The 16,308-nt window shown below is 35.0% G+C and overlaps 1 protein-coding gene across 3 annotated transcripts in view; it reads left to right on the forward strand.

Moving 5' to 3' along the window:
• The window catches only part of LOC149562621 (folate-sensitive fragile site protein), a 171,672-nt gene that overhangs the window by 59,792 nt on the left and 95,572 nt on the right, over positions 1-16,308 (forward strand). For 2 of the 3 annotated variants that reach the window (XM_089826096.1, XM_089826098.1), the window contains exon 6: positions 9,733-9,793. In XM_089826096.1, coding sequence (XP_089682222.1) covers positions 9,733-9,793 — 61 coding nt within the window. The remainder of the gene's footprint in view (positions 1-9,732; positions 9,794-16,308) is intronic. The other variant, XM_089826097.1, reaches the window with a different exon arrangement.

Here is a 16,308-nt window from a genome sequence, read left to right on the forward strand (position 1 = left end):
TCAAGCACCATCCCTACTTGCAAGAGATTATTCACTTTGGGTGGGATTTCATTTCTTCTTGTTTCCTTCCTATGGAGGGATATTCTATTGTATATGCATGATGTATGTTATAATAGGGGGTTCTTGATTACTCCATCCTTACATGCATCTTGCTTTAGTTTACATTTCTCTTTTTTGGGGAGGGTTTTTCCCTTGTGGTTTTCCCTCTTTCTCCAATTTATGAGAGATTGCATTGCATATCTTTTGCACTTGCATATTGTACATGGGTACCTAACATGGCCTAGTAACCGAGATCCATCTTGCATTGTCATTTAACTTTTGTGAGTTGAAGTGCATTCCCCTAAGTTGCACTTAAGAGAGGATGTTGGTGTAAATAAGTATTTACTATTTACACTTTACTTAAGTTTACTTAGGTCAGTTCATTTTCTTATTAGTTGTCATGTAGATGCCTAGGAGTTTACATATTCATATGAGTTGTCATGTAGACAACACATTAGCTAGCACTCTATCTAGCACATGTTGTCTCACACCTTTCATTGTGTGATGCACCTTTGTGTTCTTATGCTGTCATTGGTGCACATACTTTCATGCACAAGGAGGATAATCCACCTTTATTGGACATGTGCTTAGTTGTGAGGCTTATCACTTGCATGTCTCCTAGTCATCTTGATTGCCTTTATATACAAGACACTTCTATGATGTATTTATCCAATTATCTGATTAACCATTATCATTTGATAAATATTGAATTATTCATTTGATCATATCATTTGTCTCTCTTGTGCTATCAATTGAGCTTCTAGATCTTGGTATTTTCATTTTTTTGCCTTAGGTAAATTCTTATATAAGAGCTTGAGGCAGATTCTTATACTAACTTCTAACTTCTATCAAATAAATAAAATAATCAAAGATTGAAGATTCAAATTCAGAAGTCATAGATATCTATTATCAATTTAGCAAAAGTATGAGTATCATTATCTCATCAATCATTCAATGTCATGATCATCATAAACTTTATTACATCATAAACTTTATTACATCAAGTAGCATCAACCATGATATGATCACAATGTTCAATGTTTCAAACATCAATATAAGAATCAACTACAAACTATAAAAGCAAATGACAAAATCTCAAGTACTAAAGGCCTAAGGGCTGCCAAAATGCAGTGGAGGCTACCTAGAGGCCTCTAATCATCCACGTCAAGCTGAGGCTCAGACTCAACAAACTCATCATCTGAGCTCTCAACCTCTTCAAGGATAAAAACCGAGAGAGGAAGAACACCAACCAACCCTGCATCAGAAGTATCTACATCCTCATTAACCTGTGATGGCTCTTGTAGCTCTACATCCCATCATGCTGTGGGGCTCTCCTTGTACATGCATGTCTTGCGATCTTTGATACGCAAGGCACAATTTACAACCACTAGCTTCTCTGCTTCCTTATAGGTAAGTCTGTTCCTTTTAAGACAATGGACAAAGCTATAAGTACACCAGTTTGTCTCAGAAGCTGAAGAACTAGATACCTAATATAGCAATCAAATGACTAGTATGAGAATTAGAAAACTGAAATTCATAACTTAAAGTAAAAGTGAAATTGAAAGTAAAAAGTAATGTAATGTGTGGTGGTAGGAGTATGAGATTGGTGAGTTTTGAGTGCCGCTATCCCATAGAATTGTAGGGCCCTTCCCTTAAAATATAGGTATAGGGATAGGGCAATCATTTTGTTTTTTATCGCGAGCGGTTGTAGATAAACATCTTCACATCTCTAGCATCGCTCACTACTCCCTTAATTGAGGCAATCTTCCCCATGTCCTTTGATGCATTGCTCATGGCATGCACACAACATGGAGCTCACCAAATATGTCTATAAGTTGTCTCAACAAGTCTTCCTGCAACTCTCCACACAAGTGCTGCATTTGTCACTACTAGGATCACATTTTGTGGCCCAACCTCCTCAATAGCATCCCGAAGTATGTTAAACTGAAAATCAACATCCTTCTGATGCCCTTATCAATCAATTGCCTGAAGAAAAAATGGCCCCTCTGTGCATGTAACGATGATATTGATGAGTGAACAGTTCCTAATGTCCATCGACCCATCCGTGATGATGTTCCAACTATACTCCTCCCAAAGTGGCCTCAAGTTCTCCTTCTTTATAGCAATCTTGGAATACTCTTTACCTAAGATTGTAGTTTGCAATTTGTGCTCACCTGGTGGCACAAATGATAGTCCTCCTCCCCTTGCCACTAGCTGCATTGTCTTCTTATATTAAGGAGACTGTGTCACATGAAGAGGTATGCCATCGAAAAAAAAAATTCTACCAATGGCATCCTCTAACTCCTCTCTAAGGCAAACATTAAATAAATCAGCAATGGGGTTATTTTTAGATGACACTTTTCTTTTCGCCTGGCTAGATTGTGCTTCAGGCATGGCACCAGATGTAGAAGAAGGACCCAAGGCTGCCCCTTAAAATGATGTAGCTCTCTGCTGTGGTCTAGGAGTAGAACAACGTGGATGTGCCTTCTCATAAGCCTGTTGAAGACTTTGAACCTGTTGCCTACTAGTCAAGGTGGTACGTACTTGTCATCTAGAACACCCCAAAGCTTGGTGAACTCAATTTTGTAATGCAATTTTTTTGCTTTCATTAAGAACTTGCATGCACCCACACCTTTTCCTATCCAAAAGAGGAAATGTGCATTCACTGTAGTGATGCTCTCAAACCATTTTGTCCCACAAATGTTGCATTTCCACTTATTTGTACCGCCACCTATAGCTGTTTGTGCAGTTATCCTTGTTGCAAATTGTACAAGAGTAGATTTAGAGTCATAATTAACCCTACCCCACTTTGCCAAAAGATTGGAGTGGCAATTTGTAGTTGGTGGATTGGGTGGCCAATTATCAGTTGATTGTGAATATGTTTCTTCATTCTCTTCATCATGCTTAGCCTTAGGGTTATAATCTTCTTGGCTGCTACGACAATGAGCCTCTAAATCCATCTCATCATCACTATGATTTGACCCATTTGAGTCATTGCCTTGGTAGCTCATTTTCACATTGCATTTCACAAAATGGAAAAAACAAACAAAAAAACATGCTTGCAGCCTATGCCCTTCTTCAAAATCACAAATTTTCTTTAATTAAAATGTAGACAACAAAAATTTGGAAATGTAACAAGAAACATCTACTAAAATCTATAAATGAAATTCAATTAAGAACAAAAACTGCAAACTAGAGACCAAAAACAATGATCTTAACTTGAAAAATCAGAAAATAGAAGTCCTCTTTGCCTTCCACACACACTCTTCACTCAAATAATCACCCTTCTATGGGCTCGTCACTTGTCCTGCTATTGTTGCAAAAATTGGAAAACCATGAAATGGATAGAAATGAGGAAACATAGAGATTAAATGAGATTTCAACCTCTAAATGGGCCCAACATACCCTAGGGTTAGCAAACACTTAAAAACAATATAATAAAACCTTCGAATTTTTCTTTTTGCACTTTTTAGTGTCCCAAAATGGGGGACGACCGACCGTCCCCAGTTGGGTTGAGGGATGCGTTCATGTCCCCCTATCCCCAGTGGGGACAACCCCTTACCGATTGCGAGTTGGTGGAGTTGTTGGGGACGTGGGAACATCGTCCCCCTGTCTTGGGTGCATCCCTGTCTTAGTTGCGGTGCACAAAAATGCCGGGGATGCGCCCTTGTGTTGCTATGGATATTAGCTATAGCCATCTACCTGAGTGAGTAACTTACTCAAGCTAAGAAATTGATTCCCTGTACACAAAAAACTTTTCCAATTTCTATATAATGGTGGTTACATAAACATATTAATTCATAATTTATTGGCTAAAGCTTTCTTAATCCATTCGATATATTGCTATCTTAAGAATATTTTTTGCTTGCAATTAGGTTGCAAATCGAATTTTCAATGGTCTTGGCCTTGGGTTTTCAAAGAAAATACAATGTTGCAAAAATTGTCAAACATTAGATTATACCGATATTTTGTCAAAACATCACAATTCTCATGGAAATTGTGAGTTTGGGTTTTGACTCATTGAATTGGAAGTTTCTGATGCATATTAAATTTCTGCTTTTTTTCCATTATGATTTTCAGAGTTTGTCTGCGTTAGGGTTAGATTCTTTTTTAGTAGAATGTTTCAATCCTGATTCTAAACCTTGAATTTAGGGGTAAGGATTTTTTGATGCCTTATTATGCTCTAACGTCAATTTCTTAAGGGTTTAGGTTAGGGTTGTTATACCTTTCCATGTGCTATTTGTAACCAAGTTTAGAGTGGATCACAAATATTGAAGAGCCACTTTTTGATAAAAACTTAAAATCTGTATGCATGTATACCACAACAAATATGATAACGTCAAATAATGTTGCACTTCACAATTAAGGTGACACCAATCTCTGATGCATACTATCATGGAGATACACACATAGTCCATAACCTCGTCTCCTTTCGATTAATGACTCGTGGCATTAATAAATAATACCTTTAATGTCCTCAAGTATATAACTCGCTCCTTATTTCTCCATTTTGACATTTCTTTGTATCATTTTATTTTGAAGAGAAATTAGTGTTTTTAATATTCATTTCCTTGGTGGGTTTGAAGTTGCAATCTTCTTTATTACTATTTGTGCCTCACTCGCCAAATTAATGTCTGGTTTAAGTATTTATAATCATTGCATTTATGTGGTTTAGTTGCCACTATACATGATTGCAAGTATGATGACAATTGTAATGTAGGGGTGGTTCTTGGTAAAAGACCACAAACACCAATTAATGGTGACTAGAAATTTTGCATAAATTGTGACTCATTGAATATCCAATTGATGCATTTACCTTGATTGTATGCAAGAACAAGTGTTATGATGCTGTTCTCTTTGCCGGAAATATATTCTTTCCTACATATGGTTCAATCAAATCAATAATTGGTTATGATGATTTCCAATCATGAACAATTTCTGATGAAATCCTTCGATGATGAATGTCAATTGTGTGCCATCATTCACTGTGCATCTCATGTTCATTTCATCTTTGTATATTCCTTCTCCAGTTGGATTGATGATTGTATTGATGTTGATCCCATTTCACATAACATTTGTGTGGTCTTTTTCCAATAGGATGGCAAGATCATTTTTTGATATCACTTGTAATGTCCTCGTTTGGGTATTTGGATATATTATGTTATGTTTTTTCTTTGGGAAAATGCAAATTATGGTTGAATGATTTTCTCCTTGTGATTTGTTACATTATATTTCCTTTTTTAGGGCCGTGTCTTTTGAATGTATGATATTGTTCTTTTTAATATTAGATTTATATCCATACTATGATTGCTACTATATACTATAATATTATCATGAATATATGATACAATTTATAAAATATTATATTTATATTTGAAATATCAATAGTATTATTATATATGAGAATATTAATTTATTTAAATAAGAATATCTTTTATTTATATTATGATCATACCATTTATTTGAATTTTTATAGTTTATTACTATTATTTATTTTGGTCGGTAAGAGGCCAAAGCCAAGATATTTTATTATTGTGTTGTGATTTATTGTTATTATTGTTATTATTAAGCTCAAGTAGACTTGAACCCAAGACGCTAAATTAGAGGCTCACGATTTATTGTTGTGTTGTAGGCTCTTGCCTATATTTTATCACTCTAATTAATTCTTCATAATATATCAATATATTTACATATTATATTATTACTATTAAATATTTTATATAATATAATAAATAGAGTATATTAAATTTTCTTTTATTTTTATTCAATTATTGTTTGTATTTCAAATTGGGGACATCAAAACAAGGGACATGACAAAGTGGTAAAAAAAAAAAAAAACTTGTGAGAGGATCTTGATTGCAAGAGGTTGGATGTGCCCAATTTTTTCAACCGTGGACATACCACCATGTGACAACTTCTGTGGGTTAGTGTTCATTAATAGCTGTTGGATTTGACTTCTTCTTGAGGCAAACAAGCCAAATTCTTGTCGAAGTTCTTCTTCATCGTGGAAGAGTCTACTATGACAAACTCACATTGGTTATCTAAAATGAATTGGGTGCAATGATCAAAAGATTGAATAAAAGAGGTGTGTCTAATGAGGACATGGGTACTCTAGGTTGCAATTCAATGTAGATATCTCTTTGGTGCATGATAACCCTATCTGTCTTGTACATGACACTCTTTCACTTGGGAGGACAATGACAACCTAGTGAGTTAAAGGGGTTGTTTTTGTGTGGTAATAGGAAGCCATGCCCATCATTCTGATATTCCCTTTCACTTGGGGGAAAATGACAAACTTTCAAGAAGCCCTTTTTCGAGGTTGCTTTTTGAGATATTATTTATGACAAATGTAATACTTTATGTTAGTTTGGCATGGGCATAAATTCATGGAGATCAACTGGAAATTAGCCAAAGGTCTTAAGGAACTTTATTATTTGGCATCTGCTTAGGTAAGCAATTATTCTCAACTCAAGAAACCAAAGGTTACTAAAGGCACTCGATGCTTTGTCTCATAATTGGTAACATTTCAAGAGGATATTTTTTAATAAGCAACAAAAATGGCACATCTTCCATTATTGAATATATATATGATAAATTGATGTATTAAATCAAGGAGATGAAAGCCTTCTATATAGATACAAAGACAATGTTTTTAGAAGAATCAATTGTGAAGTTGTGAACTAAAGATGAAAACATAAACTACTTAATAAACTAAACAATAACTAAGATGACCATTAATGAAACATTACAATATTCTAATACCCTCCCTAAATGGATGTCATCTAAGTCTTGTCTTTTGGTCACAAATTCTTGAGAACATTTAGCTGCTAAGATCCTCCTTGGATCTGCAAAATATATTTGATATTAAAATCAACAAAAAATAACGAGGCTGTCCCTTTAGATATACCTTCAAGGTATTATCAACAAATTAACATTGTCAACACATTAACAACAAAATGATAACCACCCAGGTTTTACCTCTATCAAAAACAACATTGAGTTCTAAACATACTATTATCAAAGTAAACTAAATCATCAACACTATTGAAAGTCAAAATAATCAGTCTACCATGCAAGGCTATAGCGGATAGAGCCTGAAATAAAGTAGATGAACTTGTAAGCAATAAAAACACTACTAAGGCCATAGAGGCCATTGAGCATTAAAAGAGACAAAAAGATATAAACCAACATTAATTTTTCTTGCTATTTACGGGCTTGGAAAGCATCATCCTAGCCTAATCTTCAGTGAGGAACTTAAACAATACCTTGTAATAGTCCTCATAGTGAAGCTTTCTGTTATGAAGCTTCCTCTTGCATTAAACAAATGGTGGTTGTAGAGCTATGCATGACTTTCAACACAAAGTGGGCAACTGTTTGAATTCTCTTATCCAACACAACAACACAAACAATATCCTATAGTTTCACACCCAACTCAACCACAATTTTCACAATAGCATCCAACTTACTATCAGCCTCACCCTTCATATTGCATTCCTCTTCCACAAAGTCTTGTCTAGAACCAAGGTAGGGGACTGGGAATTGATAGGGATGGGGGAGCTATAGCAGGATTGCCATCGGTTTTAAGGCTTCCAGAGATACGAGGGGAACTGTTGGCATTGGTCGAGGGAGCTCATGTCTCCGAAGTTTCCTTGTCTCCCTAACCACTCTCCATCTCCAAAGTGCAAAATGAGATGGTTCTTTCAAGTTTACTCTTTATCAGTAGGTTTAGTGACAAGTCTAACTAATGATGGGGAGTTTTGGTTTCATATGTAATTTAAACATCCGAGTCAATTTGTTAGATGTTGAAGTTCATTTTTTTGTTTTTTGTTTGGATCTACAACAAGAAGCTATCCAATAAGTTCATTTTTTTGTTTTTTTTTTGGATCTACAACAAGAAGCTATCCAATCTGCTGTTGGGTAACAATGGTATTACTCCCTGTGGCCAAAGACGATGAGATGAAGTTGAAACCATGAGTTTGAGGAAAATATCCAAACCCTTTGTAGATGAGCATTATGCCCCAAAGTAGACTACAAGATGCTTCACCAAGAACTTTTGCAAATGAGCACTATGACTCAAAACAAATTTCAAGAAGCCACAATATTGTTAGGTGAGAAAAAAAAAAGAACAAACACAATGTTTGAGGTGAAAAATCAATCTAAACTAGAAAAGAATTCGAGACACAGATTAGAGAATACAGAGCTTCGTTTTTTAGGGAAAAATGGTAAAACTTGGTATATAATTCTTGAGCAAAAAATAAAGGAATCATAAAACACAACAAATAATTTTTGAGGAAAAAATATTAAAACCCAATAGATAAATTGCGGAAAAAACTATTAAAACCCATCAAAATTGTTTTAAAAGGAAAAAAATATATTAAAACCCATTAGAAATGTTATAAGTGAAAAAATTATAAAAATCTCATTAGAGAAACCTTCATGTGGTAAAACATGAGACTTCATGTGATAAACAACACATGCAAGCAACATACAACTTACAAAAGAACATGCAAGCAACATGCTGCCCTTGAAAATCACAGACTTTTGCTCAAACCAGGAAATTGTGTGATCAAAAACCTCGACCAAGCTTGCAATTGTCAGAAAAAATCTTCTAAGATGAACTACAAATTTTTTGTAAAATACCTCTAATGATTGTTATTTTAAAAAGTTGAAAAACAAATGTATGGAAAAAAATCCAAATAAAAAGAGGCTCGAATGTTTCTTAACATTTTTGCCAAATTTTATGAAATCCCATCGATCTGCTCTGATACCATGTTATGATAAATCAAAGTTGTTGTATCAAGCAAAGGCAATGTTTATAAAGGAAACAATTGTGAACTAAAGACAAAAATAGAAACTTTTTAATAAACTAAAGATTAATTAAGATGACTATTATAGAAACATTACAATGTTCTAGTAGAATCAAGGATTTAAGAAAGTGGCAAAATTATAATCTCTCTCATGGAGATATCAAAAGTGAGTAGAAATGTATTAACAAGTAGTCTGATCTAATTTTATTATAAATTGGGAGTCACAGCCTGTTTTATCCGATCTGAACACATTTTTCTAATAAAATTTTCCAGGAGTAAGAGAAATTTTAAAATCTATTACTGTGCTGTTTTCTACACAGGTAGCATTTCTCACATAGTTTTTGTATTTGATGTAGATGCACATTTTCTTGTATCGCTTTTGAATTATCCTGTAGTTTAATTTTTTGACACTAAGAAGGTTGAGAATTTTAGATCTTAGTTCATTTTAATTTACAGGTTTTTTTCCACATTGTAAACAAAGAATTATGATTGATGAACATACTTCAGATTTGTTTATTTGTGAAAAGATGTGTAGTGTTTGGTTGTTTGTTGGCATTAGTATGAACTTCTTTCTCCTATAACTTAAATTGTGTTAGATGATGGTTGACTCAGTTGTAAGTTAAGAATTATGGAATCATGGATGTACGTCGGTTTCTTTTACCTAGCAAAAAAAGTGTATTGTCTGGTTGATTCAGTTTTAAATTAAGAACTATGGATGAATAAATGTATTTCAGTTCTCTTAATTTGGGAAAAGACTTGTATCGTTTGGCCATCTGTTGGCATTAGTAATATCAATTCCTTCCTTTTTCTATTTACTAAAATTGTTTTAGGTGGTAGGTGATTAAGTTGTTCTAGTTTTTAATTTGACCCAGCAGTTGCTATTAAGAGATTTTTTTTGCAGATTGGATTGAGATGGAGAGTAGAAAAGGAAGTTACATCAGGAAAAGGTATTTAGTCTGTTTATGACACAGATGACATATTCATTGAATTCCATGGTTTGGTACCTTTTTTGCAATTGAATTTGTGCTAGGATATAAGTAAATGGAGAAGAAAGTTGTCTGTAGAAAAGAAGCATTTCTTTCTGACATGGTTATTCATTGTGATCAAGCTTTCAATTAATTGTTTGTAAGTCCCCTTTCACCTTCTGCAATATCAAGAAAACGAATATTCAACTTGCTTTTGAAAAGTGTTATAACAAAAACTGAAATAGTAAATTAATGAACAAATTAACAAGACAGTTTTTCCATTTTCAGTATCACAACATGGAATTTACGAGTGTTTTAATACAAGTATTTTTGTATTCCAATTTATTGGTTAAGAACTGGGTGGTTTCCTCAGGCAAAGAGTTATGTAGCTATTTGTAACTGTTGGATGATTGTTCTCCACCTATGCAACTGTTGACTGATGTATTTGTACATGCGTTTATCCTTTTGAGTAATCATATTAGCTGATGTAAATGGGTATCTCATCTAGATGTAATACAACCTTTGGACAGTTCTTCTCTTCATTCAGTTTTGAATTATCAGCACAATTCATGGACCTTTGCTTTATTTGTTTCATTGTTTGGTAAATCCTAGTTGAGATTAATGGGGCTGCCATTAATGCAATGTGGGTTATGCTCTGGGCTGATTCTTGGAATTCAAACTTGGTGAATGCTTATGTGTATCCCCTTTTTTGGGACTACCACCTTAGGGATTCTTTTAGGTTGTAGGGAGCCTTTATGTATGTGGTGAGTTAGATTTGAGCATTGAAGCACAAATGATTGGTCTTCTGTAGGATTGTTTTGTTTCCTCCTACCTCATTTACAATAATAATTTGTTGCTCAATTTTTATGTGGGTTATGCTCTGGGCTGATTCTTGTTATTCATGCTCGGTGAATGCTTATGTGTATCCCCTTTTTTGCGACGACCACCTTAGGGATTCTTTTAGTTTGTGGGGAGCCTTTATGTATGTGGTGAGTTAGATTTGAGTATTGAAGCACAAATGATTGGTCTTCTCTAGGATTGTTTTGCTTCCTCCTACCTCATTTACAATAATAATTTGTTGCTCAATTTTAATGTGGGTTATGCTCTGGGCTGATTCTTGGAATTCAAACTTGGTGAATGCTTATGTGTATCCCCTTTTTTGCGACGACCACCTTAGGGATTCTTTTAGGTTGTGGGGAGCCTTTATGTATGTGGTGAGTTAGATTTGAGCATTGAAGCACAAATGATTGGTCTTCTCTAGGATTGTTTTGTTTCCTCCTACCTCATTTACAATAATAATTTGTTGCTCAATTTTTATGTGGGTTATGCTCTGGGCTGATTCTTGGAATTCAAACTTGGTGAATGCTTATGTGTATCCCCTTTTTTGGGACGACCACCTTAGGGATTCTTTTAGGTTGTAGGGAGCCTTTATGTATGTGGTGAGTTAGATTTGAGCATTGAAGCACAAATGATTGGTCTTCTCTAGGATTGTTTTGTTTCCTCCTACCTCATTTACAATAATAATTTGTTCCCAGTTTTGGGAACAACTAGGAGATGACAAAGGGGACAACTATGTAATAAGAGGGAAAATTAAAGTATGTAGAGAAATTTAAAATATTTATACAAAAACATGGATAAATTATGCACTTATAAATACTAGAACCTTAAAATATAGGAATTTGTAGGATTTATATGCCAAATTTGTGTTGTTTTGAGAGTCAAAGTCAAAATTTCTCTAGAATTTAAAGTCAATGTGCCCTTGGTGCCCCATCCCAAAATGTTTCGAGGACACAGACACTTGAAGAAACTATTCGGGATTCATCCCTGGGTAATACTATGCTAAAAATTAATATTTTGATTGCAGATCAATCACATTGTGCCATTTTATTTGCAAGGCATTATTTCCACTAGTTTCACGATGAAGGAAAATGTCATAACAGGGCCAATTCACAAATAATCAATGCCCTCAAGGAGGTTATTGGCATGAGTGGACAAAAGATTGCAAGGACAATATGGAAGTTGCCTTGTATTTTCTATCAAATATTCTGAGGCTCATATAGTTTATGAAAGCAATGTGATGAGTGGGAGAGCACTTTCTAAGAGAATAGCGTAGGTTTGGCCTTCATAGTGTTGTAGCAATGAACTAGATGTTTCCAAAGGAGGCCCTACTAATGATGAAGTTTTAATTGAAAGGAGTATCATCCTTCTCTATTGTGCCAGAGTTAAAAAGGAGGTTGAGAGTTGTGGTGGGCCTTCAATGTGTTGGGAGTTCTAGAATTGAGTGACTCGGAGTTAGTGCTTGGAAGGTTTAGGGACACTCTTGTGGAGCTAAGTAGGCCTTTTGTGACTGTGCAACCCTTTGTTGGTCAAGTTAGATATGTCAGAGCAATGGTAGCTACATGGGTGCTTTGATTGTTGGCATTGGTAATGTCATTATGCAACTATTTAAAGCTAGTTGCTCTCAAAAGTATGTGGGTGCAGCTTAATGATTGAGCTACTTCAAACACATTTCTTTGCCCTTGTGACTACCTAAGATCTGACTAATCATCAAGCCCTTGGTTCTTTCCAATATATCACTGACTAATCATCAATCTCTTGGTTCTTGCCAATATATCATCCAACAGCATTTGATTTACTGCAGGAGAGTTGTTGTTTGTAAGGCATCCAAACCTATTTAGCATTCACTCGCTCTTGCTGTCCTGCTCAGAGCTTGTGTTTGTGTAAGAGTTTTTTACTACTTTCCTGTCTAGAGCTTAATCGTCCTAGTTTTTCTTGCTCCATACAATGAATTAGAGGTGTTTAGGGTTTTGTCATGTGTTTTTCGAAGTCTACTTCTTATTGTAGTCTTCGAGCACTCCATTCTTAATCTTTTCTCCCACAAACTAAGATTGGCTTGGGAAGAAACCTTTTCCTCCATGCTTGTTAAGCTTTTTATCTGTAGATTTCAATGAGTTGTTCTTTTCTTCTTTTTGGGCTTCACGAGTCACTTATTGTTTCTACGTATTACTTCCTCCCGTTCCTTCTCCATCGTTTTCTGAAGAGTAGGGAATTCTGGAATTTATACTAATATGTAAATGATATCCTTTGCAGCTAAAAGGAAGGCTTTTATAATCTAAAGCAAAAAGGAAGGCTTTTATAATCTGAAGCATGAACCTTTGATAGGGGTAAAGTAAGATATAGTTATACCGAATCCTTAAATACATTGAGAGGCCATTTACATTATGTGGTATTGATATATCTACTATAGGTCCCAAAGATTTTGCAATCATCTCAAAGATGTGGAAACCAAAACTCTTGGGGAAGAGCATGCATAAGGATCCAACTAAAACTTATAGTGGACATTTCTTTTGAAGAGTCAAATCTTTTGTGCCAGTTCTTCGTGAATGGTCTACATTTTGATAGAGATAATAACTTCAATAAAAAAACCCATCTTTATTAGATGCATTAGCAAAAACAACTATAGACTAACCTTTTGCATATGATTTTTGTATTCTTGTTTATTTTTCCAATTCGTCATGGATCTTGAATACAACTCTTCCAAATAAAGTTGAGAGCCCAGAAACCAACAGTTAGGATTCCTGCATCCTTTTAATTGTGTTGACTTCCCAAGGGTTGGCAAGGAAGAGTTTGATCCTTTGCTGGGTAGATGCATCTTGTTTTTGCTTGTCGTTTATATTGTAACACTATTCTTGTTTCTTCTCAAATTGAAAATGCAAATTTAACTATATTATATTTCTCAACAAATGGGAGGCGGGTTGGTCCAGCCCCACCAAGGGGCTATTGTAGGGGAAACAGAAGATAAAGAAAATAGATAATTTTATGTAGTGATTTCTTCTGCCCGATTTACATCTATATGATATTCAAGTTTACAAATATTATATATATTAAATTCAATTTAATAATACACTATAATTCAATTCTTTAGTATACTTATAAAAATAGATAATAACCAGTGTACATTATAATTTATTATTGCTATATTATGTGCACCACTGTTTCCTTGCTGTCCCCATACTTAGGTAATTGGTTTCCTCATTCCCAAAACCTAACTCCTGTCTCTGTATTTTAAAACTGCGTTGAATTACAGTCTGCTTCTGTGACCCATGATACCTTGCCTAGGAATAAAAACTTTTCAGATCAGCCTGTGGCTCAAGATGGATCTGATCATATGCCTTAAGATTCAGGGCAGTCTATCAAGGATGAAAATAATAGTGGTTCGAGTAGAAGCCTGAGGCTGTAATCCAAGGCTAAATAACAAACAGTATCACATGTTTAAAGGAAAGATTCCTCTGTAAGCTCTAGCTCAAAAAATCCACAAATCTCTCCTCTAGATTGTGCTAAGTTTCAGGTAGCATCTCATGTTTAAGGCTCTATCAAGAGTGATGATGTGGAGCTTGTGGTCTAGGTTCTACCTTCTAGGCTTACTTCCTAGGTTGCTGGTTCAAGTTTTGGTTTGGATTTGGTAATTCATTTGTTACCTTAGTTTTAGACCACATGTATACGTTACGCATAGAAGTCACTTTTAAGGGTTCTATTTTGTTCTCATAAAATTGATCATTTTTTATTGTTTCTAGGGACAGATTCTTCCTAGTTTGTATCAGGATTGGCAATATGCACTTGGTTTGAACCTACAGGTCCGTGAAGAAGCATGGATGCTTTTATTCTGAACTGGTCTAGGTAGGGCTGTGCTAGTGCTTTTGTAGATTTTAGAATTTTCTTGTGTCCTAAGGCTCATTCTTCCATGCTGGCTAAAACCCTAAGACACTCTTTTGGCTCTGTGTTGCATGTTCTAATTTTAAACTGACTTGCTGAGCCTGTTAGCTTTTCATGTAAGTTCTTAAACATGTTGTTACCAACCATTCTGTCCCTGAATATCCTAATATTCTTGTTTAAACATGTGTTTTATAAATAACACAATTCTTTTTTGTTGGGCTCAAAAGTTGTCCCCATCGTTGCATTCACGTTATGTACTGATTACATCATGTCTAAGTACTATCAGGTCTCATGTCCTTGTGAAACTGCAATATGCTGTGCTGTCAGTAATGCCACCTGCCATGTCAGCCCCACACTTAGTTGTCATCATATTGCAAGTAGCTTGTCTATCACAAGTGCATCCCTTATCATTTTCTGTAGTTTCAAATACCTGATACGCTGACATGGCATCTAGTTCACTAATGTTTCCTTTATTTGAAATATCTGTTTAATTGTAGGTTTCTTGGTGGGGCCCCTCTTTGAAGCTGTGTAAGACAAATATCTTGAGACTGATCTCTTTTGTGCCAAGATTGTGGCTTTGTATTGGTATTGCTATTTTGCAGCTTCAGGATTCATTTTCCTCAAGCTTGCAAAAGTGCGTTATGCCTACATAACAGTGCCCATGTAGTTGTGGGGCCTACTCTTTTGCTATGTGGCAACATATTGCACATCCCTAGTCAATTCTGCTCTGGGGCCATCATAGTGAGTCAGCTCTACTGGGTCTGAGGAGCTTGGGATTCGGACTCTGTAGAGCTTGCCAGACTTGCAGTCCCGAGCTTGGGATTCTCTCAAGACAACATTACAAAAAGACACATTTTTTGTTCAAATGCTTTTCACTTGGTCAACTGTTGTTTATATTTGCCGCTTAACCCTAAAAGTTCATTTCTATCATTAGTAGATTGCATTCACATAATTAGAGGAGTTTAAGAAGGATTTGGATGAGGTGTCCACATTGAAGGTGAATTTCACACTTTTTGAGTAAATTCAAAGAGCTAAGTTGCATTGTTTCAATTATGTTGATTTTCTTGCTTCCATATTTCCTTTTATTTAACATTTGTTTTTTGTTTTGTTTCATTTTATGCTGCTGGAAAAAATAAGAAAGCCTAGGTTCTAGGCATCCAATAATCAAACCCTAGTTTTTCTTCCTTAATTCTTTTGCTGCGAACCCTGACTACTAATGTTTTTCTTTAGTTTCTTCATTTTTAATTCAATTACAGTATGTAGATGCTGATTGGTTTCATTTATAATCTATTGCAGCATAATGTTTCAGTCTACTGGTACTCTACGGTTAGTCCTCGTTAAAAAGAATAGGGTTTGGAAACATGCATCCCTAGATTTAAAAAAATTGAGAAGTAACACGTTTTCATTGCAAAATGAAATATAGTTTGGGGGGGGGAAGGATTATTAACCGGTTGAAATATCACCTTCTACGAATACCGACACCATGATGCCAAGCCATGCACAAAAGCACTTGTTGAAGCTATACACGAAATGCAAGTTCAATTAGAGGAACTTGAAAAGAGATAAGAATTAAAACATAAGAAAATGGAAGAAATGGCAAATATTGATGGTGTTGTAAGCTCAAAATTCTAGCATAAATTTTGACTAAAATACCATTAGATACCCTTTATAATGTTTTTTAGTGAGTCATCACCAAGCTTTTGTTGAAGCTACACAAGTTTTCTTATAAAAATTTCATCACAACAGTAGCCCTGCTAAAATGCTCACCTTTGCCCAAAAATCAC

This window comes from Cupressus sempervirens, chromosome 4 (assembly GCF_028749045.1).
Source record: "Cupressus sempervirens isolate cs-2001-9-10 chromosome 4, ASM2874904v1, whole genome shotgun sequence".
NCBI lineage: Eukaryota > Viridiplantae > Streptophyta > Pinopsida > Cupressales > Cupressaceae > Cupressus > Cupressus sempervirens.